The sequence below is a fragment of the Pseudochaenichthys georgianus genome, chromosome 3 (assembly GCF_902827115.2).
Source record: "Pseudochaenichthys georgianus chromosome 3, fPseGeo1.2, whole genome shotgun sequence".
NCBI classification, from domain to species: Eukaryota; Metazoa; Chordata; class Actinopteri; order Perciformes; family Channichthyidae; genus Pseudochaenichthys; species Pseudochaenichthys georgianus.
This window is the reverse complement of record NC_047505.1, coordinates 43446448-43474134: the sequence shown is the minus strand read 5'-3', so window position 1 is coordinate 43474134 and position 27687 is coordinate 43446448. Positions and strand designations below refer to the sequence as shown.

The 27687-nt window shown below is 42.6% G+C and overlaps 1 protein-coding gene and 1 long non-coding RNA gene across 3 annotated transcripts; both read right to left on the bottom strand.

Annotated features, from left to right (window-relative positions):
- Nucleotides 1–1106: 1106 nt before the first annotated feature.
- Nucleotides 1107–25190, bottom strand: zfand3 (zinc finger, AN1-type domain 3). 2 transcript variants are annotated; one of them, XM_034075933.2, is made up of 6 exons: nucleotides 24826–25190; nucleotides 10697–10737; nucleotides 10023–10220; nucleotides 8729–8794; nucleotides 5729–5935; nucleotides 1107–3141 (listed from the first exon to the last, which is right to left on the bottom strand). In XM_034075933.2, exons 1-6 carry the CDS (start codon nucleotides 24906–24908, stop codon nucleotides 2987–2989), a joined length of 750 nt encoding a protein of 249 aa, XP_033931824.1. In that variant the 5' UTR covers nucleotides 24909–25190; the 3' UTR covers nucleotides 1107–2986. The 2 variants fall into 2 exon arrangements, with proteins under 2 accessions (XP_033931824.1, XP_033931834.1); XM_034075943.2 differs by having other exon boundaries at nucleotides 10035–10220.
- A 1075-nt stretch (nucleotides 25191–26265) lies between these two features.
- Nucleotides 26266–27227, bottom strand: LOC117439895 (uncharacterized). The gene is made up of 2 exons (XR_004551199.1): nucleotides 26872–27227; nucleotides 26266–26783 (listed from the first exon to the last, which is right to left on the bottom strand). It is a non-coding gene; the product is annotated as an uncharacterized lncRNA (long non-coding RNA).
- Between the last annotated feature and the right edge of the window lie 460 nt (nucleotides 27228–27687).

The following is a 27687-nucleotide window of genomic DNA, read 5'->3' as shown; positions in this document are numbered from 1 at the left end:
ACTCCTTCCCCGGTGTCAGGATAGAATCAAGACAACATAAAACACAATAGATTGGAGATACTGACAACCACAGCAAAGAGACAGCTCTAAAAAGACTGAGGGGGATTTCAGAGATTAAAAGGAAAACCTTACTGTATTTCAGCCGACCCAAAGAAGGAAAAAGAAGGATCACATAATCTTTCTAACTAACTGGGAGACAGTGCAAGTCAAGAAAAGTCCCTGTATGTCCACATATTGCATGTATTATTACCATGAAAACATTGATGGTTTATATAGAAATGATACGATTTAAGTTTGTTTTTTTAATCAAGATTTCTGGATCTATTTTTGGTCTATGGGTCTCAGGAGATGTCCGTGTGCATCTCAAATGACCCAAGGATGTGCAAAACCAAGGCTCAGAAACTCTGGAGGAAAAATCGACATTGGATGTAAAACGAGCATTACACAAGGACACACAGGGCAGGTTTTAAGAGATCTAAAAGCTGTCTGTAACACAGCAGGGCTCTTCAAAGTTTCAACCACCTTGACAGAGGAGACACTTCTTCACATTTAGATGCTAACTTCCTTAGTTTTGTCTCACTTTGAGCAAGGAGGAGGGTGAGAGATTACGTTCAGCCTGGCAGCCGGACAATTTCAGTGATTGAAGATGTCTTTTGATCATCGCTACACGTTTTCCTTTGCACAACATTAATTAGTGTAGCCGGCCCACAAGACTCTCTGCTGCCATGTGAAGCCTCTTCTGTTACATTTCTCCATTAGCGAGCAAACATGATCACATGCAAACACACACCCAAACACTCTCAAACACATTTGTTAAAGTAAATGAGATTAGCTTTATAGCAGCCCTCTGTGAGCAGTAAACAGACGTCTGCATTACTTTAAAACATCAGCAGGATGTTAAGACATGGCAGAGAGCCAGGAACATGCTGTAAGAAGACCGCTAACCAACCTCGGCTTACACTCGCATCCATTGCATTTAAACAAAAAGTGTATCATCTGATTCTCATGTCTGCAAAATCTAACACAGTAGAAATATATAAATAAAACCTCTCTGCAAACAATCCTTCAACTTTTCATCCATCACGTCAATAAGCCCACTACAGGTGTTCACACTTTGTCTAATCCAGTTTATTCTTTCTCAGTAAAAGAAACTGTTGGAAAGGGTAAGCATTAAGTAAAGCAATGGAAACAAAAATATAGAATTTGTCCACGTTCATCTTCCCATATTATAACCACATTACAACCAAAAACAAAAAAGCAGCTCGACAAAAGCAAAAAGGAGTTAAATAAGGTTTTCTTTAAAGATACAGAATATTCATTCATTATGCATTTTCTCTTCATCCCTTCCATAGTCCACCAGGAAAACATTTGGAAAGTAATTATTTGCTGATTTTAACTTTCAGTACTCTGCTCGCCCTATCCTCCTCCTCCCTCTCTATAGCAAGAGAGAGAGAGGAGGGGAGACAGAGCGGCTGAAATAAGGAGAAATAGAGCAATCAATAAGGGGCGAGGTGAGAAAGGAAAGTGAAAGGCAGGAGAAGGAGAACGCATGTGAGTTCATCATGCTGGCTGGAAATGAAAACATGGGGCATTGAAGTACTGAAAACCCAAGAACAGTCTTGTGTTAAATCCCCTTCAAAATGTGGATAATTGAAGACAATATTAGAAACCTGAACTACAATAACCATCACCCATCTTAAAACAGGAACCTCTGAGTGACGCTCTGCCAGCTCAGCTTCAGCCCAAACTCAAAGTGTACAGCAATGTGTGATCTTGCCCTCAATGTGAACCGCTGAGAACAAAAAACATAAAAAGGTGTGTGAGTGTGTGTGTATTTGGAAAGCTCTAAGATGTGTGGAAGTGTACAATACAGACATTTCAGGTCCAGTCATGAATCATACGCACACTTTAATACAAGACATGCCCTGTAAATGTTGTCTTCCTGTTTGTTTGTACACACCAGCACATGGAAACCTCATGTTGCTGGGAACAGAAGACATGTCCTTATGTAAGAGGGAGTAAAGAGAGAGAGACAAAAAGAGGAAGACAGAGGAAATCTGCGACAAATCAAGCCTCGATAAATCACATCCGAGCATTGAACACAGATCCGTGTGCGATCTCAGGACGCCAGCTCACTCCCACCAACATAATGTGTTTGAGTCCATCTCATAATGCAAGTCCTGAATATTGGAGTTACCGACGCGGTTTCATCGTCCACAGAGAAGAAACCTTTCCAGAGTAATCTTAAACCAAACAAAAGGAGTACAAAGGTGTGGAAGAGAGAGGGATGCAAGTCAGTGAGGAGAGGGTTTAATATCCTTATAACCTGAGGTGGATGATTAACAGGTCTTTCTAAAGGAGTATGGGTAGTGGACGGCCAGGGGGTAAGACACTGACTTAAACTGAGTCTGGCTTGCTTCACAAAGTCCATGCTTGGAGTACAAAGCAGCTCTGTCTGATTTTGAGGTAAAGAGCACAGCGCCATAGCAGAAGTGTACACAAAGGGTAACAATCCTTTTCTCCTCCTTCTTTTCATTCTTTGTTTTCATTTTTTGAGGTAAAGAGTATAGTTATATAGTATAGAAACTGGCTTCTGGGACAAACACCTGTATAAAGCATTTGATATCTTCTCATCATCCTTTTCTTCCTTCTTACTCTGCTCACACTTGAGTTGTCAGGAGTTGCAAAAAAGTGAAGAAATGGTATATTTCCTGTTGCTCTGTATTGTTCTGTCATTCCTGGGTTTGGATTTTCCAAAAGGCGTCTTAGCAGCAGGGATATGATCAAGCAGAACAAAAACGAGTGTGGGTGACAGGGGCAATTCAAAGGAGCGAGCATAATTTAAAAGCAAAGTGTGGAGGTTTGTATCCAAAAAAACCTGCAAAAATGTTGATAAACAAAATGAGAAGAAAACTCTAATTTAAAATCAGATCCCTGTTGGTGCTAAGACACCGTCCGACCACGGAGACTCTTCCGAGGGAGCAGCTCAGGAGCACTCCTCTCCGATGCGCTGGCAGGAGCGGCCCACCTTGCGGTCGAGCTTCACCATCTTCAGGACCGCCTCCTGGCGCCCCCGGCCCAGGTGGTCGAACAGACACTCGTGCTGCTCCGGGAGCCGGTGGAGCATACAGAAGACATACCCTGTGGGGCGGGGCGGGGGGTGTAGGAGAGGGAGAGTGTTAATATGCTTAATGTCCATTTACTAAATTAACTAACTGAATTTTACTTACCGCAATTAACCGTATTTCATTTTGTCTTAATTTACATTATTTAATTTCATATTCTGTTCTTGTACATATCCCATATTCTATTGACTTTTTGCACTACCTTTTATTTTGTATTTTATTATTTATGTTGCATTGTTGGAGGAGATCAGGTCAGAAGAATTTCATTGCCATTTCTACACTGTAGCTTTGTGCATATGACAATAAAACCTTTGAATTGAAGAAGGAGACACCGCATGCAGAATAGAGAGTACGATATGTAGACAGTACATAAACCATGCATCTATACATATTGAAAAAACTGTAGTTAATACAAAACGTTAAAAAACAACCCTGTAAATGCAAATACAGGTTGATTTTGCAAGTCTTTTTCAATAGCCAAGGGCTGATAATATGTATTGCTTTTCAACCATTAAAAGGTATTGTAACCAGAGAAGACTATCGTTGATAGCCTCCTCTTTTGACTCAGTTCCACAAAGCAGAGTACCCTCATCTCTCTCATTGACTCCCTGTCTCTACTGTATCACTCTAAACAAAGGCTCTGCCGCTGTAGGAGGCTCGTTAAGCTCACAGAAGCTCGTTAGCTCGCATCGTCTTAAATTCATTCATTAATACACATAATAACACTGCTGGCACTCAATGAGCGGTGATTAAAAGCCCAGTATGACAGCTGGTTGCTATGCAATTAAAAAACGATGTCATTACAGCGCACACACATGGAGTGGAAAGTTGTTTAACATTTCATGGTTTAAAAATGAATGCTAGGCACGGTAATAAACCATGTAAGGGGTGGGCAACAGTCGAAATCGGAACTTTGTGTTGCCTATTGCAATAAGTGTACAGAAAAATGCTTTGATGACAAATAATGATGATTCTTAAAGCACTTTTTATAGCTGCCTGAAACTCATTTCCATTACACCATTTGTCTCAGAAGTAACTGCCCCCACAGAAATAAACTTCCTTTAAAGGCACTGATAAGATATTTACCACTATTTAACTACACTATTTTCAAAAGTAAGGAAGAACAAACTGTGATTCCTCCATTAGAACTACTTTTAAAACATTTAACACCATGGTCACTTCGGATGATTTATTTAACTGAACCAAGAATCCAGCCGAGTTGTAAAACATCAAGAGGAAATGTGGTGATCATTGGAATGGGATTTATGCCTAAACTTATGTGTGTTCAGTGAGCTTCAAGTTTCCAAAGTTTTATTGCATAAAATCCAAGCTGTGTTAAATATTTATTCTACCTAAGGTGAAAATGAAGAAAAGCAATTTCATAAAAGTAGCTTAATAATGCACACACACACGAATGCACACACACACACCCACACTGCAGAAAACCTTTAAACATAGTTATTTTAGGAAAGACATGAATTAATAAACGTGTTATGTAATTGAGCATTTTTTGTTGTTGTGTGATAACATTTAACGGTGATTGAATGATAACTTACTCAATTTACAATGCATTCAAAATACCACAGCTTAATATCCCATACTGGAGTCAGATAAGCAACACAGTTTACTGGTTATTGAAAATGAATTGTAGGGTTTTTCTTATTTTAGGACCATTGCAAAATGAAAGAAATGGAAAACTGCCAGGCCAATGCAGACTTCTGAATGTCAGAGGAGAATCTGTATGATCTAATGAGCTTTTTAAGTCTTTGTGCCTTCCCTCTCTGACATACTTACATCTAGTCAGATGAGTATTATAGTCACTGTGTAACAGCAGAAGTCACCGGCTGTGACAACATTGGATCAGATACTCTGCTCTATTTTTTCCCTCTCATTTATTATCTGAGAATCGTTCGTGCTTTCAACTCATTATCAGACCTTCTTGGCTTACACTGAGAAACATTTTGCAGACCCATTAGCAAAGTAATCTGCAATTACCGCAATAGTCAGAAATCACTATAATTGCCACCATTTCCCCTTCAGCGTGTAAAAAGCATGTTTTCATTTTTTCAGTATTGGGCTATTAAGGATGGATGGTGAATTAGGCAGCGCCTGGTGGAAAAAAAGGAAAGTCAATTTCCAATTTAGAAATGATTGCGTGGGTTTAAGCAGATGGTCTTTAAGAAGTGAAGAGTTGTGACTTTTTAAGTACTTTGATTTGTATGCAAACAAGTTGATTAGCAAGCCAAGTATTGCTTTCAACTGCATTAGTGTTCGTGGTAATTGGCTTATGTTTTATGTGCTATTTGGAACATTCAGGCTTTCTGTAATGCTCCCCTAAGGCTGGCAAAGGCACTCTGGTCATCGATGTTTCCATCAACAGACAGGTAGGAGATGCATTTCATTGCACTGGATGTAAAATGAACTAACCTATAACCAAAATTAACTAACATCTTTCATGTATTTGAAACAAAATAAAAGACAATAATAACTACCAAATGCTCTTGTGTGTGAGTGGGCCTGTGTATGGAAGTGTATATATCAGATCATGAGTTAATATACGTGTTATAAGCTATGCTTATACGTGTAGAGTTGTATCATCGTACCACAGCGACAGGAACCCAGCTCTTGCTGAACCAGCTCCAGTTTGGTTTGGCAGCGATGGCAACGTTTGCGGCTCCGCTGTTTGGAGCCACTGCGAGACGAGGTTGATGATGATGCAGACATAGATGACGATGAAGACTCCTCACCCTCTGGCACGTCCCCCACTCTTGCTCGCTTCTCGGGTGAAACATCGCTTTCTGACTCTGAGGCTAAGAGAAAAAGAGAAAACATGGCTGTTAGCTGCACGTGGAGCTCCATAACTGCAACTCTTAAATTATGTCTTGGATTAAGATTGCGCTGAAATGTGTCTACAATGCAAAAGTCTGTCACATCTCTTTACTCACTACTGATAGAGAAAAGATGGTCTACTGAAGATTTGTGTAATAATGGCAACAGAAAATATCTATCTCTGGCAGAATATACGTAAGTAATGTGTTAGAAATTGACCAATTGATGTCACCCCAGCATTACCATGCGGCAGTGTTAATCGAAACAGCCAATTATGGTTTTAAGATTTAAGCAAATAGATAGCTATGAAGAAATCTGTATTCTGTTGTGGAAAGATATAAAAGCATGTGAAGGTTAGTGTTATGTTTTGCATGGGGTTTTTGTTGTTGTGTTTTACTTGTTGTTTGCTCCTTTTATCCCTCACTACTCTGTCTCTCCGTCTCTGCAGGGCTGGTGTGTGACAGGGGGCGTGGCTGGTAGACTCCTGGCTGCAGATGAGGCACACCTGTCCCCACTCACATGATCAACCTGCTCTTTAAGAGCCTGGCCCTCATCTCACTTACATGCTGTTCCGTGGTCCGGAGTGCCTTACTGCAGCCTGGAGTCTGTTTTTGTTCACTTCACAGTTTGTTAAGGAGTTTTCTTTTGAGTTTTTGTCGGGAACATTTTCCCGCAGCTTTGTTTTTGGACTTACTACGGCCAGCCAGCTCCCTGTCGTCAGTACCTGCCTTGGACTACCTTCGTTTATTAAACACATTGAAACTTTATTTTTGTCAGTCTCTGCTTTGGGGTCCAAGTAATATCCAAACGTCACAGTTAGTCGACCTCCAAGAGAATGTTTTAAATAATGAATCTAGCAATATACTTACAGCCAAAGCTTTTTAACCTCTTATTAGACCCCTTTCCCATATAATAATCTTAAAAAGCATTAATCTCCTGTGTGTCCGGGATAGCAGCTTTTAACCAGAATTTAAAGAGAGAGACACTGACGACCTTCATAAATAGGCTCCAAAAACTTCAATTTAATATAAACTAGGAGAGAACAGATGTTGGCACGCTGGGGCAAAAACAAATCTTTATGTTAAATAAAAAGGTGCTTTGGAGATGAATGATTATCCTGCATTAAATTACATTCCACCTCGCACCTGAGACAGTGAGAGTGTGTGGCGAGGTTCCACTGGTCGGCTGGAATTTAAACTCAGCGTTTCTCATCAATCCTGCAGACTTTTTCTCTGGCCCGGCCGAATGCTGATCAGCGCTCAATAAATCTCTGAGAACTAGGCCAACCTGAGCAGCCAGATCCCCCCAGCCCCCCCATCGATCCCTGTATGTGTGAGAGCATGTGTGTCGGTACATGTGCAAGTGCGTGTTGTGCACTGCCTCCTGTTATCCTACTAAATCTCCGTGGCCAATTTACACCAGGGGAAATGTCAACAAGTAGTTTTTTCTGTGTGTGTGTGAAATATTTGAGCTACAAACTGATTTAATAGTGTAATAGCTTGCACAAAGGTGTATGCAGGCTTTCAACTCAAATACCTTTAGATAGTCTCAGGCACATGGATGCATGTGCTCACAAGATCCGGCTGCATTAGACAAGGATCAGCATGTTCACACACCATCGCTGAGCTTTGCCTACTCTGCACTTGTCCTAAGGCATGTGCCAGTTTTTCACGTGTGTGAGTGCAGTAGGTTGTGTCACCCTAGGGTCAAAGCACAATCAAATACATGTACACTAGAAGAAAGTGTGCAGTGTATAAGGTTAGTTTAAAGAGGCCTTTGATGCTTTCGGAGCTTTTCCCTTTTCCTGTAATATGTAATGAGCAGGTCTCCCTTGAAAAAGAGATCAATGATCTCAATGGGATTTATCTGTATAAATAAAGGTTTGAAATGAAATGAAATGTAATATAGGGCATGTAAATGGTCTGCAGAGGCTCAAATCCCACAGTTCCCTCCTGAGGGAGTTTCTCTCCCACACACTCCCCCCCTGCTTGAAACGCCTTGATTGAACTCCTTAGTATACTTCCGCGACATAGTGACATGACTAAGTAATACTTGCGCTTCTATTGGCTAGCGCTCCAACACATTATACGTGATAGGCTAAGGGGCGGGACATCTCTAATCACAATACAGCCGGCCAGCTAACCAATCAGAGCAGACTGGGTTGATTTTCAGACAGAGGGTGAAAAGAGGTGCAGCAGAACAGCCAGTATGAGAAAAATAAATACTTTTTTGAACATTACAGCATGGAAACATGTCCCAGCAGAGGCACAAAATACACATATGAACATTTAACCCTTTTTTATTTATTATTTCAGTTCAGATCTCTGCATGCTCTATGTTTTAGCTCTCTCAGAAGTGTGTCACTTGTTCTCTTAAACAATGACAAATATTTCTTAAATGTTTGGGAAATGGACCTTATTGTGGTGAAATGACAGTGACAACCATTGAGCTACATTGCTCCCATCTGTGTGACCTTCACAATTTGTATCTGTATTGTAAGTCTATTTTATATATGTACTGTATGTATATGTTTATATATTTGTAGCCAACATTTCCCCTAGTAAGCACTTGATTAGCTTTACACATTTTCACAGATACACTCTATTGCGTCCCCAATATCCTTCCCTCTGCTGTTTCCACTGGAAGTACAATTAACCTGGCTATTTGCGATCGATCCACTGGCGTTTATGCTAATGGTCCCCCAGTCCAATACCTTAAGTGGACATGGCAAGCAGGCAGTGAAAACACAATAATGGACGTTGTGCCATGCCTACCTGACTCAAAGGAGCGTTTTGTTGGAGTGGAGAGTGAACTGAAGACTGTGTCTGTGCTCGATGCTTCTGAGAGAGAGAAACAGGGAGAAAAGGGAAAAGAAAAGGAGAAATTATGTGAAGAGAAAATAGAAGAAAAGAGAGGACCTAGGAACATTAGTTTCTTACTTGTAAGACTTTGTTGTAATTCATATCACAGGTGTACAATAATATAAAATGTGCTCTGGCTTTATTGATTTAGAACAAGGCAATAAATAACTCAACAATAAATCATCTAAAGAAACAGATTAAATTGCAAACTGCATAAAAGTCCTGAAAATTCAAACTTGAACCACGAACACCAAAAATAGAAGCAAAACAACGGTATAAAAACATGATACCTCTCACTGCCACTGATTGACAAATGAAGTTGAGTTGTTAGGTTACTCTAAAAAAGGGACACAGTTTATAATTGTTACAGCCAGAGGACAGAAATGCTTTGAGAGTCTTCTGTTGGTTGCTTGGATATTTTCTTATTGATTTCCATACGGTAAAAAAAACATGACTGGGTTGTGTGAAATCCTTAATAATGCTGTGAGCAATTTTGTTTTGTTGTTGAAGTTTTTTAAAGAGAATGTGACAGACACAGACACAGTTTGAATGTTATCAGATTAAAACAAGCAGAGGGACGGCTGACCTATTCTTTAATAGAGTTTAACTTGAAAAAAGATTAATGTGTTTGTCAGGTTGAAAATTAATTACGATGAAGGTCTTTTTCTAGCAAAAAATCAGCAACAATCACCTACTTTGTAAAAAGCCTTTGGACCCTTTTAGTATGGGCACATTTGTTTAGTACATTTATTTGGTAGCCACTTTATTGTCTTGTCCTGGAACGGCCTCCACAAATAACCTTGTCATTGTACAGCAATGACCGATGAACTGGCAATTGCAGGTGTCCTCTTAAAACCTTCACTTCTGAATGGATACCCTTTCCTATCATTCTCTCTATCTGTGCCATGAGGACAAATATAGCCGGAGCAGGGGCACTGCAGCTGCTGCTCGTAGAAATTGGTAGTTACACAGAAAGGTGCCCTGGACTGAAGCTACACTACTCTACTGGTTAGACCTTTAAAATGAAAGAATATACATTAAAACACACTTCAAACTGTGGAAGCAAGTATTACACACCAGAGATCGCATGACATAGACCTACAGTTCTACAGGAGACCATAGTTTAAAAGAAAAATGGAGGCCGCCAAGATGCCCTTTTCCTAAACAATTTCAGATGAAAAGACACATTTTATTCCTGTCAGATTACCTGCTGTCTTACCGTCCTGAGTGGGTAGAGATGGCGCTCCCGTCTCCTCTGGCGACGGGTCCTCAGATGCTTTTGGCATCGACATCAGTGTCTGACTAATGCTGCTGTTTGGTTCATTACAGAAGACGTCTGCTTGGCTACTGGAGCTTGAGGAGGCCTTTGGGGCACAATCATTGTCTGGCTGTTTCTTCTGAATGTCTGTGAAAAAAAGTCAAATGATAACACATTTGTGTGCCTCTCTGAAACATTTTTGAGTGCATCTATCAGATATGGGGTATGGATTGTTTATTTATTTGTGCAGCAGATCAGTGAAGTGTGGCATATGGGGAACTCGGGGGCACCTTTCAATTTCATTTAAATATTCTTATTTAAATGGACATAGTTTTCTACTTATATTGCAGTTTGTGATTTAGTAAGAGAATTAACTATAGCAAACTGAGTAAGACGGGACAACATATTCTGATGTGACCGACATGAAAATGTTTCAAAGAGTATTGAATTAGTTAGAACCATGGTTAGAACATAACACTCCACTTTCTCTCTCAGACTTTCTCGACTTGTCAAGGTCTTTTGGGAACATCTACAGCGGAAAACATTGTTGACCCCGTCCACGGCACACACATTAGACACAGAATAAGGCGACCAAACAAGCAAACAGTAAAATAAGTACATACCTGAAAAGCATTTTGAGCAGAGATTCTTAGTTTTGCTCGACCTGAGAAAAAGAGCAGAGGGGAAAACAAATGTGTTAATCACAAAGCTTGTATAAGATTTCCAAAAAACTTCAGAGCAGGATGCAAAAAAAATGCATTATGCCTTTTGCTGGTGGGTATCCACACAGCAAGAGTAACATGTTTCAACTTCGAGGCTCAGACTTAATTTTTCATTCGGGATCTTGGAAGGGAAATCCAAGATGAAGGGTGTGATCCAGGCTAGTGTTCAATTATTCACTGAATCCAAAGCTGCCATGCTGGATGAGGTTGTCATGGTCTAAGCAGCTACTGGCTTAAAGGCTACATTAGCTAAGGTATGACTTTTCTGCAAATCGTATACCAAACAGGAAAATCAAATAAAAAAACTCAGTTTACATATTAAACACTATACAGTTATTTCTCCGTTTTCTAAGTTGTACGCAGTGAACACAGTTATTACAGATTAGATATACAGCAATCACTTTGAACCAAGATCAAGCACCTTTCAATATTAACATTCAATCAGATGAGTGTCATTGTTTGTTCAAACAGGCTCACAAATGCTTTCTCTAAATGTGAGAGTCATAGTAAACTAGTGTTTAGTGAAGAATGACTAGCATCGACATTTTATAGCAGGGAAATAGTGTACGTATATCACCCATGAACCTATAATCACTATGTATGTGGTGTGTTTGCTGGTAGGTAAGTGAAGCAGGTTTGCTAACAAACCTGATAAACCAGAGCTTTGCATTTGAACTTTTCAAAACGCAGACTCATTGGAGACCATGTTTTCTCAACTCTTTGTGCCCCTGCTTATAACCTTAGAATGAGTTGAATTAAAATCACATGTTTCTGCATGTTTTACTGTAGTATAGGAATTAGTAGTAGTGAATATACTGTCTACAATAAGTCCACAGTTATCGGTAATATTAAGAATATTCGGTTGTCTCTGTATAATAGGCAATGATTCTATACTCTTAATACTTTTAAATCCAGACTAAAAACTATAGGTTACTTACGTAACCCCAGGTCTCAGAGTAACATATAGTGAGATGTCTCACTATGGGATGCGCCTCATCGCGGAGCAAACAGAAGCATCAATCTCATTACGCCAATCCTGATTGGCTGGTGATCTTGATGTCAGCGTCAGGGGAAATCACCCCCTATAAGTAGCTTGCGCCACAACGCATGCGTCATTCAAACACCTCTTCTCGCTTCACCATAGCAAGGAGGGCCGCCTGGTGAGACATCTCACTTCATGTTACTCTGAAGACTGGGGTTACGTAAGTAACCTATAGTTCTCATTCATAATACTCCGTTCGATGTCTCACTATGGGAAATTGTAGCTCCCGTATTGCCAGACAAGCTTATCTCGAAAATCACCGATCAACCAGAATTTAACAGGTAGAGTCCCGACTCAACAAAGTGCCCAGCACTGCTCGGGCCACGCTTGGAGCGGAGACGTCTAGCCTGTAAAAGCGGACAAAAGTGAGCGGCGAGGACCAGCTCGCCGCTGCACAGATGTCTTGGATGGAAACACCCTTGAACAAAGGCCAGGATGTAGCCAGGCCCCGAGTCGAGTGAGCCCGCAGACCCGAAGGTGCTTGCAAATTCTGACTCGTATAGGCCAAAGCAATTGCCTCCACAATCCAGTGGGAGAGCTGTTGCTTAGTAACGGGCTTACCCTTGTGAGGGTTAGCTCAGGACACAAAGAGTTGGTCATTAAGACGAAGCTCCTTTGATCTGTCCATATATGTGTGTGTAAAGCCCGGACTGGACACAACAGATCCTGCTGCTGCTGCTCCCCGGAGGAAACCAGCGGCGGAGGAAATGCCTCAATGTCAATTGGGGTACACGAACCAACCACCTTTGGTGTAAAGGCAGGGTTGGGCTTCAACAACACTCTCGTTTGCCCTGGGGCGAACTGAGTGCATGAAGGATGTACAGACAGTGCATGAATATCGCTGACCCGCTTGGCGGATGCCAGGGCCAGTAACAGCACTGTCTTGAGTGACAGATGTTTCATGTCAGCTCCCTCCAGGGGTTCAAATGGGGTCATTCTGAGCCCATTTAAAACCACTGCCAGGTCCCATAAGGGCACCAGCGACCTGGAGACAGGGAGGAGCCTGCGAGTTCCCTTCATAAAACGGCGGACCAAAGGATGTTGGCTAGCCGTCTTACCCTCAAAGCCCACATGGCATGCAGCAATAGCAGCCAGGTACACCTTGATCGTGGAGAAAGCTCTGTGTTTATCGATCAAGTCCTGTAGAAATGATAAAATCACCCCGACAGGACATTGAAAAGAGATGTGTCCTTCTTGAAGGCACCACTCCTCAAACACCCTCCACTTACAGTCGTAAAGAGACCTGGTGGAGGAAGCTCTCGCACTCTGAATAGTGTTTATCACCTTCTGAGGGAGTCCCACTGTATTCAGATTGTACCACTCACGGGTCAGGCCCATAGTGCCCCGCGCTCTGGGCGTGGGTGAAGGATCGCCCCCCCCCGCATGAGACAATCTGTCCCTGCGTGGTGGGGGCTGCCATGGCTGCCCGCACAACAGCTGATATATCTCCGCCAGCCCGTACATTGCGGGCTAGGGCAGAACTATCAGGATAAGTTGCTCCTTCACTCTGGCCAGAGTTGGGGGTAACAGAGTCAGGGGTGGGAACGCGTACAGAGGACCCGGAGGTCAATCGTGTACGAGTGCGTCCCGCCTAACAGTGCGTTTAAATCGTGCATTAAAGAAAACAGCTGTCATTGAGCATTTTTTCTTTATGCGAACAGATTTAACGCGGCTCTGCCGTAACGCACCCACAGCGGACTCACGATCCTTGGATGTGGAGTCCAGTCTGCATAGAGTGGTGCACCTCTGGACATTAGTTCTGTCCCGAGGTGCATCACTCCCGGTACCTGTGTCGCTCTCAGAGAGATGAGACATCTGCCGCTCCAAGGGATCAGTTTGTGTGCCAGTGTGTGTGACTGGAGACAACGCAGCCTCCCTTGGCGGTTCATACACGATATCGTGTTGTCTGTCCTCACGAGGACATGGTGTCCTCTGAGAGAAGGCAGGAAGCGTTTTAGGGTGGGGACCACCGCTAAAAGCTCCGAGTAATTTACGTGCGCCCGCTGGAGGTCTCTGCTCTAGAGACCTCTCACCGGGCGACCTTCGTAAATACCCTATCAGCCTGTCTGACATGCGTCCGTGGTGACCACCTTCCGTGAAAGGACAGGACTCGTAGGCGTGTCCCGTACTAGAAAAGTCGGGTGTCGTGCCACTACGCATTACATAATAACCAATACTCTCCGTACGCCGTGGCGCGCGGGGTTTAGTTTTATTATGAGACCTATGTTGAGCGGGTGCTTTACGAGGACATTTGTCCGCGTAATCAGACTCTGCTCGGCGGGCATTATAGATAAAACCCTTCTTTCAGAATATGGGTTGACTCTCTCTGGGCTTGTGAAAACAGATCATGTGTAACGGCCCGTCCACACTACAGCGTCGACAACTCCAATCTGCCCATTCACTTTGAATGGGGTGACTCACGTTACCTCGCTTTTTCGCCGAACTGAATTGTGGGTAGCAGAGCGGTCCGTCTCCGCCGGAGTAGCCAGCGCCAGCCAATCAAATCCCGTTTCGGAAAATCTGACAGCTCAAGCCGTAGCCAATCAAACCGCGTCTAAGCTGGGAGAGATATCCCGCTGTTCATTTCTATATTTCAAAAAAAGTTGGAGGAGAAACTAACTATCGCTGTAGCAAATCACCCGGTTTTGTATGACCAGACCCTCTTCACCTACCGGGATACAAACCGGAGGAACCAGGCATGGAGGGAGGTGGCAGAGACAGTGGGTGAAACTGGTAGGTTTTCGCCTGTTTGGGGAGTTTATATATATATATTGCTCCCATAAAATCCCCGGGGTTTTTTGCTTTGTATGTCGGGGGCGGGAGATTCATGTGATTGGTTGTTGGTCGTGTTGCTTGAATAAAATCCCCAAGCTCCAGACACTCCAAGCTTTTTTTGAAGCTGTAGTGTGGACGCTCCGTAACTGTTTTGAGAAGCCCAGGCAGATGTCGTGAGTATCTCCTGCTGTATGCTCCTTAGAGCCAGCTGAGATGTCACGCTTACGGCACTGCATGCGCGTGACAGTGGTGCCCTTACAGCTCCAGCCGGCACTGCGCATGCGTGTGACGGTGGTGCCTTCACAGCTCCAGCCGGCACTGCACCTGCGCGTGCCGGTGGTGCCTTCACAGCTCCAGCCTGCACTGCGCATGCGCGTGACGGTGGTGCCTTCACAGCTCCAGCCGGCACTGCGCATGCGCGTGACGGTGGTGCCTTCACAGCTCCAGCCGGCACTGCGCATGCGCGTGACGGTGGTGCCCTTAAAGTCCCAGCCGGCACTGCGCGTGCGGTGGTGCCTTCACAGACCCGCCAATAATCCGCCTTTTGAGAGATGCCGTAGCTACTCTCAGAAGGGGAACAATTGACAGGCTGTTTATTGGCTTCATTGATTTTCTTTTCATTTTTTGAGCCGCTCGCTTCTTCTTCCTCGACTGCTGGCCGAAATTCTGGGTTGGCTGAGCCTGAGCTGCAGCCGGAACCGGAGATTTTCCCGGCCAACTTGCCCTTGTCTCCAGCCTGGGCTGGGGACTCGGGGTGGGATGCGACCTCTGCTTGTCCGGTGCTTTAAACCGAGCAGAGTTCGAGACAGCTTGGGTGAAGGACTGCTGCTGCGAAGGCAGCGGCTGGACCCTTCCAAATGTCCGTGGCCGCTGCCATCTCGTCCAGAGTGGCTGCTCCCGGGCTACCCGACAGGTCCTCGCAGAGCTCCGCTTGGTAGGCGGTTAGCAGCGAGGACACGTTCAGGGCCCTGACGGACAGCGCTGCCGCTTTGTAGGACTTTTCAGTCCTTGTAGACTGAAAGCGGTCCGACTTTGCTGGCAGCGTGGGGTTTCTGCTTGGTGACGGGCCCACCTTCGGTAGAAGGTGGGCCGCTACCAGCGGTTCCATGGGCGGTATGCGGAGCAGGCCGAGCCTCTCCATCCCGTCACAGTCTAGGGAGGAGGCACCCTGGATTGGGACCTTGTTGCTGAAGGGCCGGTCTCTCCACGAGACCGACACTTCATCCAACATTTCCGGGAAGACCGGGAGGAGTTGCCTCTTTTTGCCTGCTGCTTGGGGAAGGTGTTTCCCCTCGTAGCGGGACCTGGAGGTCTCCTTGGCCATTTCAGGCCACGGAACGTTGAGTCTGACCGCAGCGCGTTTGCACATGGCCTGCAGGTCCATGCTCAGACCGGGCGAAGCTGGTGTGCTATCGCCCGGGAGAGCAGCCCTCGCTCCAGGCTTTGCAGCCTGGGCCGATGACATGAAGGTGTCCTCTTCTTGTTCATCCGACTCGGACAGGAGGAACGCCAGGGCGTCCTCCTCTTCGTCCTCCTCGTAGTCCAGCTCGAGGACATCCTCCACGGGTGAGACCATGGTGAGGTCTAACCGGGAGCCCCAGCTTGGTAAAGTGCGGGAATCCGTTCCCACGTATCTTGTCGTCACCGGGTCCCGGCCTGCCAGGGCGCGGGATTCCGGTTCTGTGGCCATAGCGGATAATGAGCCCCAGACCGACACGGAGAGGGGTTCACTCTCTGTGGCGGACGCCCCCGTGTCTTGACTGCCGGTCGGCGGGTCCATGGACATGGGGGGGTCCTGTTCCGACAGGCTAGCTTGTCTTGCTAACCGTCGGCGGAGGCTCTTAACGGTGAAGCGGACACAATGTCCGCATGAGCCGGGGTGGTCGATCGGGCCTCGGGCGTGTTCCAGCCCGAGGCAGGACGAACAGACCTGGTGTGTGCCTGTGCCCGAGATCTTCAACCAGCAGCCGCAGAGTCGAGCCACCTGACTCCTCTGGTGTGAGGGAGAGGGGCGTCCATCCTGGTCGCCTCGCGGCGTGGAGAGGGCCCGCTCTCGACAGGTGGGACGGGAGAAAAAGGTATTACCACCTTGTCCTTAATCCGGAGAAAAAGGACGGTGTGGGTCTTTTATTCCCGGAGAATACTGACTGGTGTGGCAGTATGCTCCTTTTTAATCCTTTTCCTCTCCGTGGAGAAGAGAAAAGAAAAAACTTCCTCGATACCGTGGTGTCGGTAGAGAGGGAGCGAGTTAGCAACAGGTGTGCTGCTAGCTTAAAAAATCGGACCTACCTTACTTTCTCGGGTAAGAGATGGGCGAGGTCGATTTTAAATACTAACAGCGTTAGTACTACCGTCTTCCTGCGAAGCAGAAGGAGTAGCCGGCGAGCGCCCGTCGACCGAAATGGGTATTTGGGTTTAGTCTGTGGACAGTGAAGCTTGCCCGGCTACAGTAGAGATGTGCTCTGAAGCGAGAAGACGTGTTTGAATGACGCATGCGTTGTGGCGCAAGCTACTTATAGGGGGTGATTTCCCCTGACGCTGACGTCAAGATCACCAGCAAATCAGGATTGGCGTAATGAGATTGATGCTTCTGTGTGCTCCGCGATGAGGCGCATCCCATAGTGAGACATCGAACGGAGTGTTATGAATGAGAACGTATCTTGTTGCCGCTGCATTTGAGTGAGCTGTTTATATCCACTGCAGTATGGCTTTTATTCATGTATTGTGTTTATTTTATTATCTTTCCTTTTTAATGCCTGTTTTTAAATGCCATTTTATAATGTGTTTCTGCTGTATTTATTCTTAAATGTCTTTTATTTTAATTTGTAAAGCACTTTGAATTAGCATGTGCTGAAAGGTGCTATATAAATAAGCTTGCCTTGCCTTACCTATACAATGTAGATTAGCGTAGTGTCTGAACATATCAGTATGGTGGGACAAGTTGGTTCAGTTTTGCAACAAACAGTTGTTCTCTCACAAAAATGTGTGGCTTTTCGCATGTGTGTTGGCTGATATGAAAACTACTTAGCTGGTCTAAAGGAAGTAAGAGGTAGAAATGGAGAAAAATGCCCAAATTCCTTAACTTAGGATACCTTCCCCTTCCAATGTATGGATTGAGATATTATTTTGTATAGAATATGTTGTTATGGGACTGATCACTGAAGCCTTGCTGATTCCAGCAGCACAGCTCTATTACAGCAGATGGCTCTTTCTTCTGACAGGGCTCCTCTCTTTTCCTCTGTAGCCCTTGTCCTTACTGTCTGTGCATTGAGCGTGACGGTCGCTGCCATCAGTCACATTCTATTTATTTTGGGTGCTTCGTTGCACACCGTTGTCCTCATTTCTAAATGTAGGGTCCTGAGGACTGTCTGTCACTCTGCCGGTGTGTGGTCTTGAGTATAAAAGATAAAGTAGAAAGCAAGAAGAAAGGGTAGAAGAGAATCCTCATCATGGGACTCGATCAGGGAGGAAGTTGGTGCTGAGTAAACAAAGTCATATCCTGTTGCCATCCTTAAAAATCAGACGTAATCAAATCACAGGTTAATTAACGAACAAAACGGGTGAGAAAGTATGAGGAAAGATACATGCAGGAAAGAAACTGCTGAGTGAAGTTTGCACAATCAGTGAATCTCAGAGTTGGCCCACTGCTGTTACTAATGACAATCTCTGATTGGAACATAAAGGAAGATGGGCTCAGACTTTGAGTGACAGAAAGGAGCATGGCTTGAGTGGAAGTTAAATGTTTTGAGGGAATTAAGTTCAACTAAATTCATCTGACATGAGCAGTAAAAGTACAAAATAACTTTAGAAGTACAGATATAAGTCTATTAAGAGAGCATTCACAGTCATTTGGTCACCCACACACATGGCTGACAGTGATAGATCTATGAAATAAAATAACAACAGTAGTGATCAGCTCTATTATATATTACAAGGGATGAACACATCAAGTAGTTTTGGCCCCTCAATAAAAAAGGCAGCACAAGTGAGTCCATCAAGGATGCAAAAGATGCAAAAACCAATTCATTCAATACTAAGCAGTTTTGTTGTGAATAACAATGTCGGGCTTAGTAATAAACTAATTGATAATGGAATTGCTTTACCAATCCATCAATTACCCACTGCATTTTCAGTAAAGATCTTTGTTACTTTTCAGTGCCATACATATTTCAAATTAGTGCAGAATGCACTAATTTGAAATCCTTACAATAGTTTGGCCCTGTATTAGTATGGATTGGATTTAAGAAATAAACATCTTTATCATGTATCCAACACAGCACATTTCAAACAGGAGACACAGCACATTACAGAAAGTATATTTTGTCAATATCATGAATGGATTTGCTTTAACAGATGTTGCTAGAACGTTATAGAGATAACTAACCCTTTAAGATCTCTAGGCCATTGCCACCAATGCTATATTGTACATTATTAAACATAACTACTTTATGCCAAATTTGAATTATTTTAGCTTTATCTTAGGTTTTGTAACCCCCGTATTGGCCAAAATCTAACAGTAGCAACAAACAGAAACTGTGTATTTAGCCATGGGGGTTGTTTGTTGTTGTATTGGTTCATGGAGGAGATTACAGCCCCATGTTTCATTTACTTTGTGAGACAAGTTCTAGGCAAGCTACACAGACACATACACAAAACTAACAGAGACCCAAACAGTCTACACCTGCTGGGAAAAGGAACATAACACTGATAACACTGAAAACTAGCACAAGCAGATCTTAAAGAACTAGGCTTCCCTCAGATACATATCATCCTATCTGCCAAAAAGAATCATCTTCACATCCATCAAATAAGACATCTAAAAAAGGCATTTAATGAAATTGCGTTATGGTTAATTTTAAAAGCCACAATCTACAGGTCTTCCAAATGTGCTATTACCCACATTTTGCAAAAGCACTCTTCAGTAAGATCATCATTAAACGAAAATTGCTGATTCCATAGTTAGAAAAAGTAAACATGTCCTTTCCCTATCTTTTTTGCTTCCTCTTTTAAAGATCACTTTGAGACATTCAAGCCTTCTGTGCTAAGGGAGAAATAACAAAAAGGTAGAACAAGCATTAATCTCTTGCTAAATGTCAAATGCTATTATGGTCTATTAGCTACAGAGCACCAATCACAGACATAAATGGTGTGCCTGAATGTGCCTCTTCAAACAAGTTTGAGGCGGAAAAAAACATGTGGAAGTCAAAAAGTCAGAAAGTCTGCCTGATGCTATAAAACAACCTGAAGGAAGTTGTTCTTCAAATGTAGTCATACATCATTCTGACAAGTCTTGAGCTTACAAAGCAACTCACAGGTGATTCCAGCCAATTCCCATTTTTACCCGTCCTAAATCCACTGACATAACGTAATAGTCCACCAGTCCGATGGGTGATCCAAGGACACACACACACACTTTTTTAACCACAAAGCCTGAGAAGGAAAACATCTAACTTAGGAAATGGATTCCTAAACAAAATCCATCAATCCCATAACAGGGCTGCCCCATTTCAAAGGCCTATGCCTGCAGAAGTGAGAGAAATCTAACTATCTTTTGCCAAAATTTGGCAGGCACCCCTAAATTCCACATTCCATTGTGATTTGTTATGAGACAGCCTCCTGTCAACTAATAAAGTCAGAACATATCATGTGACCACACACACTGTAACAACCAGAAATGTAAACAACATTATTTATCGAATGCCCTGGGTGTTTGCAGTGAGTTGTATACACCTTTGTGCAGTACCGACTTACTAAACTGTGACAATCAAAACTGTGACTATGAAAATCTTAAATGTCAGGAGAGACACCTGACTGGCACCCCAAAAGTAAATCAATAAACCTACAAAAGTAAGTCAAACTGTCACAATACGTATAAGGAATGTGTTCAGATGCTCATTAATTAATGGTAAATGTTTCACTTTGAGAGGATCATAGACGTGTTCCCATGGGTGCACTGTATGGATATATTAAACATTAGCCTGGTACACTGTTTGACAATTCTTGTAGTTAAGAGACACAACTTGAACTGAATCTTTTACTCTTCAAACTTCGCCCAGGTTTCCAGGGTCAGTGTTGATCATAAACTTTTAAATGTTGAACTTAATGTGTTGATGTATGACTGCAGCATAAGTACAGAAGGAGCAGTTTGGCCCTCATATCCTCTGAAGTAAGGTGGTAACTAAAAACAATTGACATTATCAGTAAGTCTGCAGATTATGTATTTAATTGATTAATTTCCGGGTCTTTTGAACATTCATAGATTGAGAAAAAGTGGAAGTTATCTTCTTATGAAAATATCTTATCTTCAGTCCAAAACCCACTGATATTTAGAGATCAAGAAAAAAAGTGTTTTACATTTAGGAAAGTACAATCAATATACTTTTGCCATATTTGCCTGTGGCTGCACATACATGTTTTTCTCCAGATCAGCACATTTTTAAGTCAATTTATCGGTCCAGGTTTTGTGTTGCTCTAGAGAAAATAAACACATACTCAGTGGAAAGCACCTCCAATGCCAATACAGAAGTGGACTTGTTTCTTATCATCAATGATGGAGGTGCATTTTAGGATCAGGCTTGACTAAGATTCAGGCAACACTATAACTGATAGCAGCTCAATATCTCTGCTCAGTAACACAGATGACCCTGAGCTGCACCAACAGGCTGTAAATCAGGTGGTCGAGTGGACTACAATGCTCTTGAGATCAACACCAAGAAAACTGAGGAAATCATTTTTGGCTCACCATCTGACACCCATAAAGTCCCCATTGTCATCCATACAGATGAAATCAAGCAGGGAGTTTCATACAAATACTTGGGTGTAATGATTGACCATCTGCTGTCATGGAAGGATCACATTGAATATCTGTGCAAAAGGACAAAACAAAGAATGTATTTTCTCCGCCGTCTTAGGTCTTTTGGGAGCGAGCAGAGAAATTCTTCTGTTGTTCTTTACATCTGTGATCTTGTCTATTCTGCCGTACTGCAATACTACCTGGTACAAATGTTTGTCAGCAGCTTTAAAATCAAAACTGCTCCACCTGTTAAAAATCTGCTCAAAGATTGTTGGTCAACCCTGTCAGAGACTCTATGACTCAGCCTATCATACACTGAACAAAAATATAAATGCAACACTTTTGTTTTTGCTTCCATTTTTCATGAGATGAACTCAAAGATCTAAAACATTTTCTATATACACAAAATAACCATTTCTCTCAAATATTGTTCACAAATCTGAAAAAAATCTGTGATAGTGAGCACTTCTCCTTTGCCGAGATAATCCTCACAGGTGTGGCATATCAAGATGCTGATTAGACAGCATGATTATTGCACAGGTGTGCCTTAGGCTGGCCACAATAAAAGGCCACTCTGAAACGTGCAGCTTTGCTTTATTGGGGGGGTCTGGGGGGGTCCGAAAACCAGTCAGTATCTGGTGTGACCACCATTTGCCTCACGCAGTGCAACACATCTCCTTCGCATAGAGTTGATCAGTTGGTCCACTCCTCTTCAATGGCTGTGCGAAGTTGCTGGATATTGGCAGGAACTGGAACACGCTGATCGTATACGCCGATCCAGAGCATCCCAAACATGCTCAATGGGTGACATGTCCGGTGAGTATGCTGGCCATGCAAGAACTGGGATGTTTCCAGCCTCCAGGAATTGTGTACAGATCCTTGCAACATGGGGCCGTGCATTATCATGCTGCAACATGAGGTGATGGTCGTGGATGAATGGCACAACAATGGGCCTCAGGATCTCGTCACGGTATCTCTGTGCATTCACAATGCCATCAATAAAATGCACCTGTGTTCGTCGTCCATAACATACGCCTGCCCATACCATAACCCCACAACCACCATGGGCCACTCGATTCACAACATTGACATCAGAAAACCGCTCACCCACACGACGCCACACACGCTGTCTGCCATCTGCCCTGCACAGTGAAAACCGGGATTCATCCGTGAAGAGAACACCTCTCCAACGTGCCAGACGCCATCGAATGTGAGCATTTGCCCACCACTCAAGTCGGTTACGACGACAAACCGGAGTCAGGTCGAGACCCCGATGAGGAGGACGAGCATGCAGATGAGCTTCCCTGAGACGGTTTCTGACAGTTTGTGCAGAAATTATTTGGTTACGCAAACCGATTGTTGCAGCAGCTGTCCGAGTGGCTGGTCTCAGACGATCTTGGAGGTGAACATGCTGGATGTGGAGGTCCTGGGCTGGTGTGGTTACACGTGATCTGCAGTTGTGAGGCCGGTTGGATGTACTGCCAAATTCTCTGAAACGCCTTTGGAGACGGCTTATGGTAGAGAAATGAACATTCAATTCACGGGCAACAGCTCTGGTGGACATTCCTGCTGTCAGCATGCCAATTGCACGCTTCCTCAAAACTTGCGACATCTGTGGCATTGTGCTGTGTGATAAAACTGAACATTTCAGAGTGGCCTTTTATTGTGGCCAGCCTAAGGCACACCTGTGCAATAATCATGCTGTCTAATCAGCATCTTGATATGCCACACCTGTGACGTGGGATGGATTATCTCGGCAAAGGAGAAGTGCTCACTATCACAGATTCTTTCAGATTTGTGAACAATATTTGAGATAAATGGTTATTTTGTGTATATAGAAAATGTTTTTAGATCTTTGAGTTCATCTCATGAAAAATGGGAGCAAAAACAAAAGTGTTGCATTTATATTTTTGTTCAGTGTAACAACCTAGTGAGGCTGTCCAACAACATCATCTCTGACCCAAACCATGTTCTGAACAGTGAATATGAACTGCTACCATCTAATCGGAGATATAGGGTCCCACGATTCAATAAAGTCAGACTGAAGCACTTCTTTGTGCATCAGTCAATCCTCACAGTAAACACAGGACTAAATCCCAGATCAAATGCACGCTGAAGGCTCTTTGACCATGTTTTCTCTCACTGATTGTGCTGTTATGTTAAATGTTTGTTGTTTGTGTTTCATGTATTGTCTGGATACTTGTCTGTTGATGTTGGACATGGAGCTACTGTGACGCAAGTAAAATTTCAGACTTGATCTGACAAATAAAGTATTATCGTATCGTTATCGTATCGTAGCTCTGATAAATGAGGTTAACATTTTAATTTTAACAAATAATCTCTGACGCATAGTCTACAATGTGAGTGACACATCATTAACTAACAACTTAATTCAAACAACACTAACAACAACTGCATGAGCATTTATTCTGCATGTGATGCGGTAAATGCTGGGTAAAAAGAAATCAAAAGGACAGATAAGACTGATATTATATTAAGAACGGTAGTGAGAGAAAATTGTATTATCAGTGTCAATATCACACATGTTACCTTCTGTCTACAACGTAGCAGTAGATTTGCTCAAAACGGTTGCAAATATTAGGGGAAATAATTAAAATGGCCTGTTGTAAATGTGAATGATGTTTGATAAAGAAAAGATGAGCTAATAGAATATATTCATCCAAATATACTTTAAATACCAAAAGGGAAAGTACTCCTTATACGTAATATATATATATATATATATATATATATTATGTATTTATTGAGTTACTATTATATCACAGCTAGATAATGTAGAGCTCATTTGAATAACTTTATACTGTTGCTGGATATTTTTAACCTATACATATTTGAAGTGTATTTAATAATTGATTTACATTTCTATATTAGCTTATCATCTAAATAGTAACTAGTAATTTAGCTGTCAAGTAATGTACTGGAGTAAAAAGTACAATATTGGCTTCTAAAGTGGAGTAGAGATTGAGAGGAGCATAAACGGAGAATACTAAAGTACAAGTACGTCAAAATGGTACTATGTACATTACTTAAGTGAATGTACTTTGTTGCTATCCACCACTGCCTGGTATCCACCCAGGTCCAGTTTATGGATTAACTGAGCTGTCTTCTGTGATGTCTGCTTATCAGTGTATTAAACAGTTTATTAGCTTTGTCACACATGGCATATTACCTGAGGAGCTTATCCCACACCTAGCCTGCTTTCTACCTCTTTAGGGGAAGGTTACCGAGGCAGCTGGTGTTAGCAGCTAATGCTACAAAACAATGGGGAAGGGGTAATAACAAGAAAAGCAGCTCATCCCTGTTTGAGCTGCTACTGCTAGAGGCTAGCGACTCTGCTAGCAGTTGACAGGCGAAAAATAGCATTTGCTAGAAAGACATTTGATGTGTATATGTGCTTACCCCCAGAAACCACAGTGGCATCGCGGGGGAATCACGTTAACGTTACTCGGAGGTTTGCTGCCCTCGCGCCCAGTGTCCCCCATATCGGTCTTCCGCGTGAAGCTCTCCGCGTAGCAGGTGAATCCGGGGATGGAGTGAGGGCCTTTGCGTTCAGATCCCCCTGTCTTTGACACGTACAGAGGCAATACCACAGCCAGATTGTCCTTCAGATATGTTCACTAGACGGGGAACGATTTGCCGACACGAGCGGCCACTGCCTCCGTTAGATTATAACAGTTTAAATCGACGGTGAAACATTGGAGTCGCCGAAGCCAACGACAGGCAGAGCCACGGGGGAATCCTGGGCCGATCAGCTGGAGTGAGGAGCGAACCACTGCCGAAGAGGGGGGCTGTGTCGGTAACGGCAAAGATAAAAGATAACTAACGGGACAGAGATGAACAAAATAATACAGTTTAAATGATTTTATATATTATACAGGGTTAAGTGTATCTTGGATTCCGTAAAGGTTTAATTATGATAATTACTTTAGCTAACTTGGTATGATCCGTACACAACTATCTTCCTACAACTAGAAAGCCCACAACTCCGTGGTTCAGCATTCAGTACTGTAAACAGGCATACATTTAAAGAAGCATACGATCACATTTATATTTGAACTTCTTAATGAATAAAACGTTCTCATTATGCTATTGTTAAACTGGAACCATCATTTAGTAGTAATAACAGTCCAGTTTTGTCATTACTGATGACCGGTGCTTTAAATAACATGTTTTGCTGCTAGCTTGAAGCGGATTTATATTGAACATTTTTTTTATCGTAATTCTGACATGTCACAATACACATGTGACATGCATAACAAAGTTTAATTACGATTTACAGTAAGTAACCCAGATAGCAAAATATGAGTGAATCAATGTTGAAATATGGTTAGGCAGAAATATTGAATCCATGTTGAAACCCGGACATTGAAATTAAACAGAAAGCGCAAACTGTTTTAATGTTGAATAAACATTGGACTTTCAACCATAACTGACACTATCAACATTGATTCAACCATCATCCAAATGGGAATCTACATGTAAATTGTAGTTGATTTTATATTGAATCAGTGTTAGTAATCAACATTGATTCAACCATCATCTAAATGGGAATCTAAATGTAAAACTTACATTAAAATATTCAACTTTTCTAAGCATACTGTAACACATTAAAAAAGTGAATGTTTTTCACCAATGAGTTTTCTGTGTATAGGTCTACATCTTAACAGACCATTAACAAGTGCAACATCAATACTGTACTGAATGAAGTGGTCCAAACTTGTAAACACACACTACACCGTGTATTGTTGGCAGACGGTTGTTATTAGCTTGTTCAAAATTACCTTGAATTACCATATTTCCCCAAAATGTATGAAATCAAACAAAAAATGACAGAAAACATGATTTTAATATTCAAATTTATTTTAGAAAACAGGCAGCAATGCGTCCCTGAGAAGACTCTTAACCCGTTATTGCTCTCCAAACGCTGTGGAATAAATGCAGAGGACACATCGTATGTGCAAATATACAGTGACACAAGATACCCCCATCAAAAAAAAAGAGGGTGTGTAAGAACCATTGGTGCAACTCCAAACAAGAACAGCCTGAAGCTTCAAGTCTTCCATGATGAAGGCGAAGCTGTAAACATTTGACTTATTTTTGACTGTAAGAACAACAGTCTATTGTCCATGAAAGAACAGTATTGTCTATGAGGCAGTAACCTTTGTACTGTATGCACAAGGAAAACACAGAGTGTGGCGGGGTACCCTAAATTGGACTTGCGTTTGTTTCACTTGTGTTCGTTTCACTTGTGTTCCTTGGGATGCCTCCCTCGCGCTCTGGAGCATAACGAAGCCACCTCTTCACAGTTTCACTGAAGCCATTGTGGGTCAGCTTGCGGTCGAACTGCCGAGCAGCAGCTGAAAGACAAGATTACAAAAATAAGTGTGAGGAAGAGAGAGTGTGTGTATCCCATACAACTTCTGTTATAATAAGAAAATCACTCACTCTGTACAGTAACACAAGCTACAGTCAGCAGCCAGTTTGCTAAAAGACTGGACTGGAAAGAGGAGCAAACGGCTGGCCTGGCTCTATCCAGGTAATAACATTTGCATCCGAGCACCTCTAAAGCTCACCAATTAGGTTGTCTTTTTTTGGTTTATTTCTTATAGATTCACCATCACCTGATTCCAACCTAACCTTTTTTGTTAGATTAAGTTCATGCTTTATTCTTCAACAGGGGATTACAGAGAGACATGAAACAAGGGCAGAGAAGAGACATAAAATACATTATAGGAGTTGGATTCAAACTCAGTAGTCGGTACTATATGGCTCACAAAGAGCATAATTATGTTCTGAATCACCATCAGTCACACCTCACTAGGGTTGGGTATTGTTTGAATTTCCACGATTCCGATTCTACTTTTCGATTCCGGTTCTTAACGGTTCTCAATTCCGATTCTTTGAGGGGCAGGGTAAAAAAAATGATTAAGTTCTTGTTGAGAAAAACAAGCATATCTGCCTTCTCAGACATACCAGGAAGAAATGTTTGAACATTTTAAAGCAAAATGCTTCAATCTGGTGTACTTTAAGCAGAATTACTAGAGAGTAGATCTAGGGGGTACATAAACACCCATATGAAAAAGATCGGTTTACATTTGAATAATTAAATAAGTATGTGAGCATAACCAATAACCCATAGCCAATAACAAATACATGTAACGTATTTTATGTTTGTTGTTCATTCATATCTTATTTTACTATTTTATTTATGCATATTTTTTTATCTCTCCAGTTTAAAACGATATGTCTGGTTTACTGTCC

Coding starts and splice junctions, on each gene's coding strand:
- zfand3 (XM_034075933.2), bottom strand. CDS start 24,908: ATGGGGGACACTGGGCGCGAGGGCAGCAAACCTCCGAGTAACGTTAAC. Junction 8,795..10,022: donor TCAGGACGGTAAGACAGCAG/GTAATCTGACAG, acceptor TCTCTCTCTCAG/AAGCATCGAGCACAGACACA. Junction 5,936..8,728: donor AAAACGCTCCTTTGAGTCAG/GTAGGCATGGCA, acceptor TTTTTCTCTTAG/CCTCAGAGTCAGAAAGCGAT.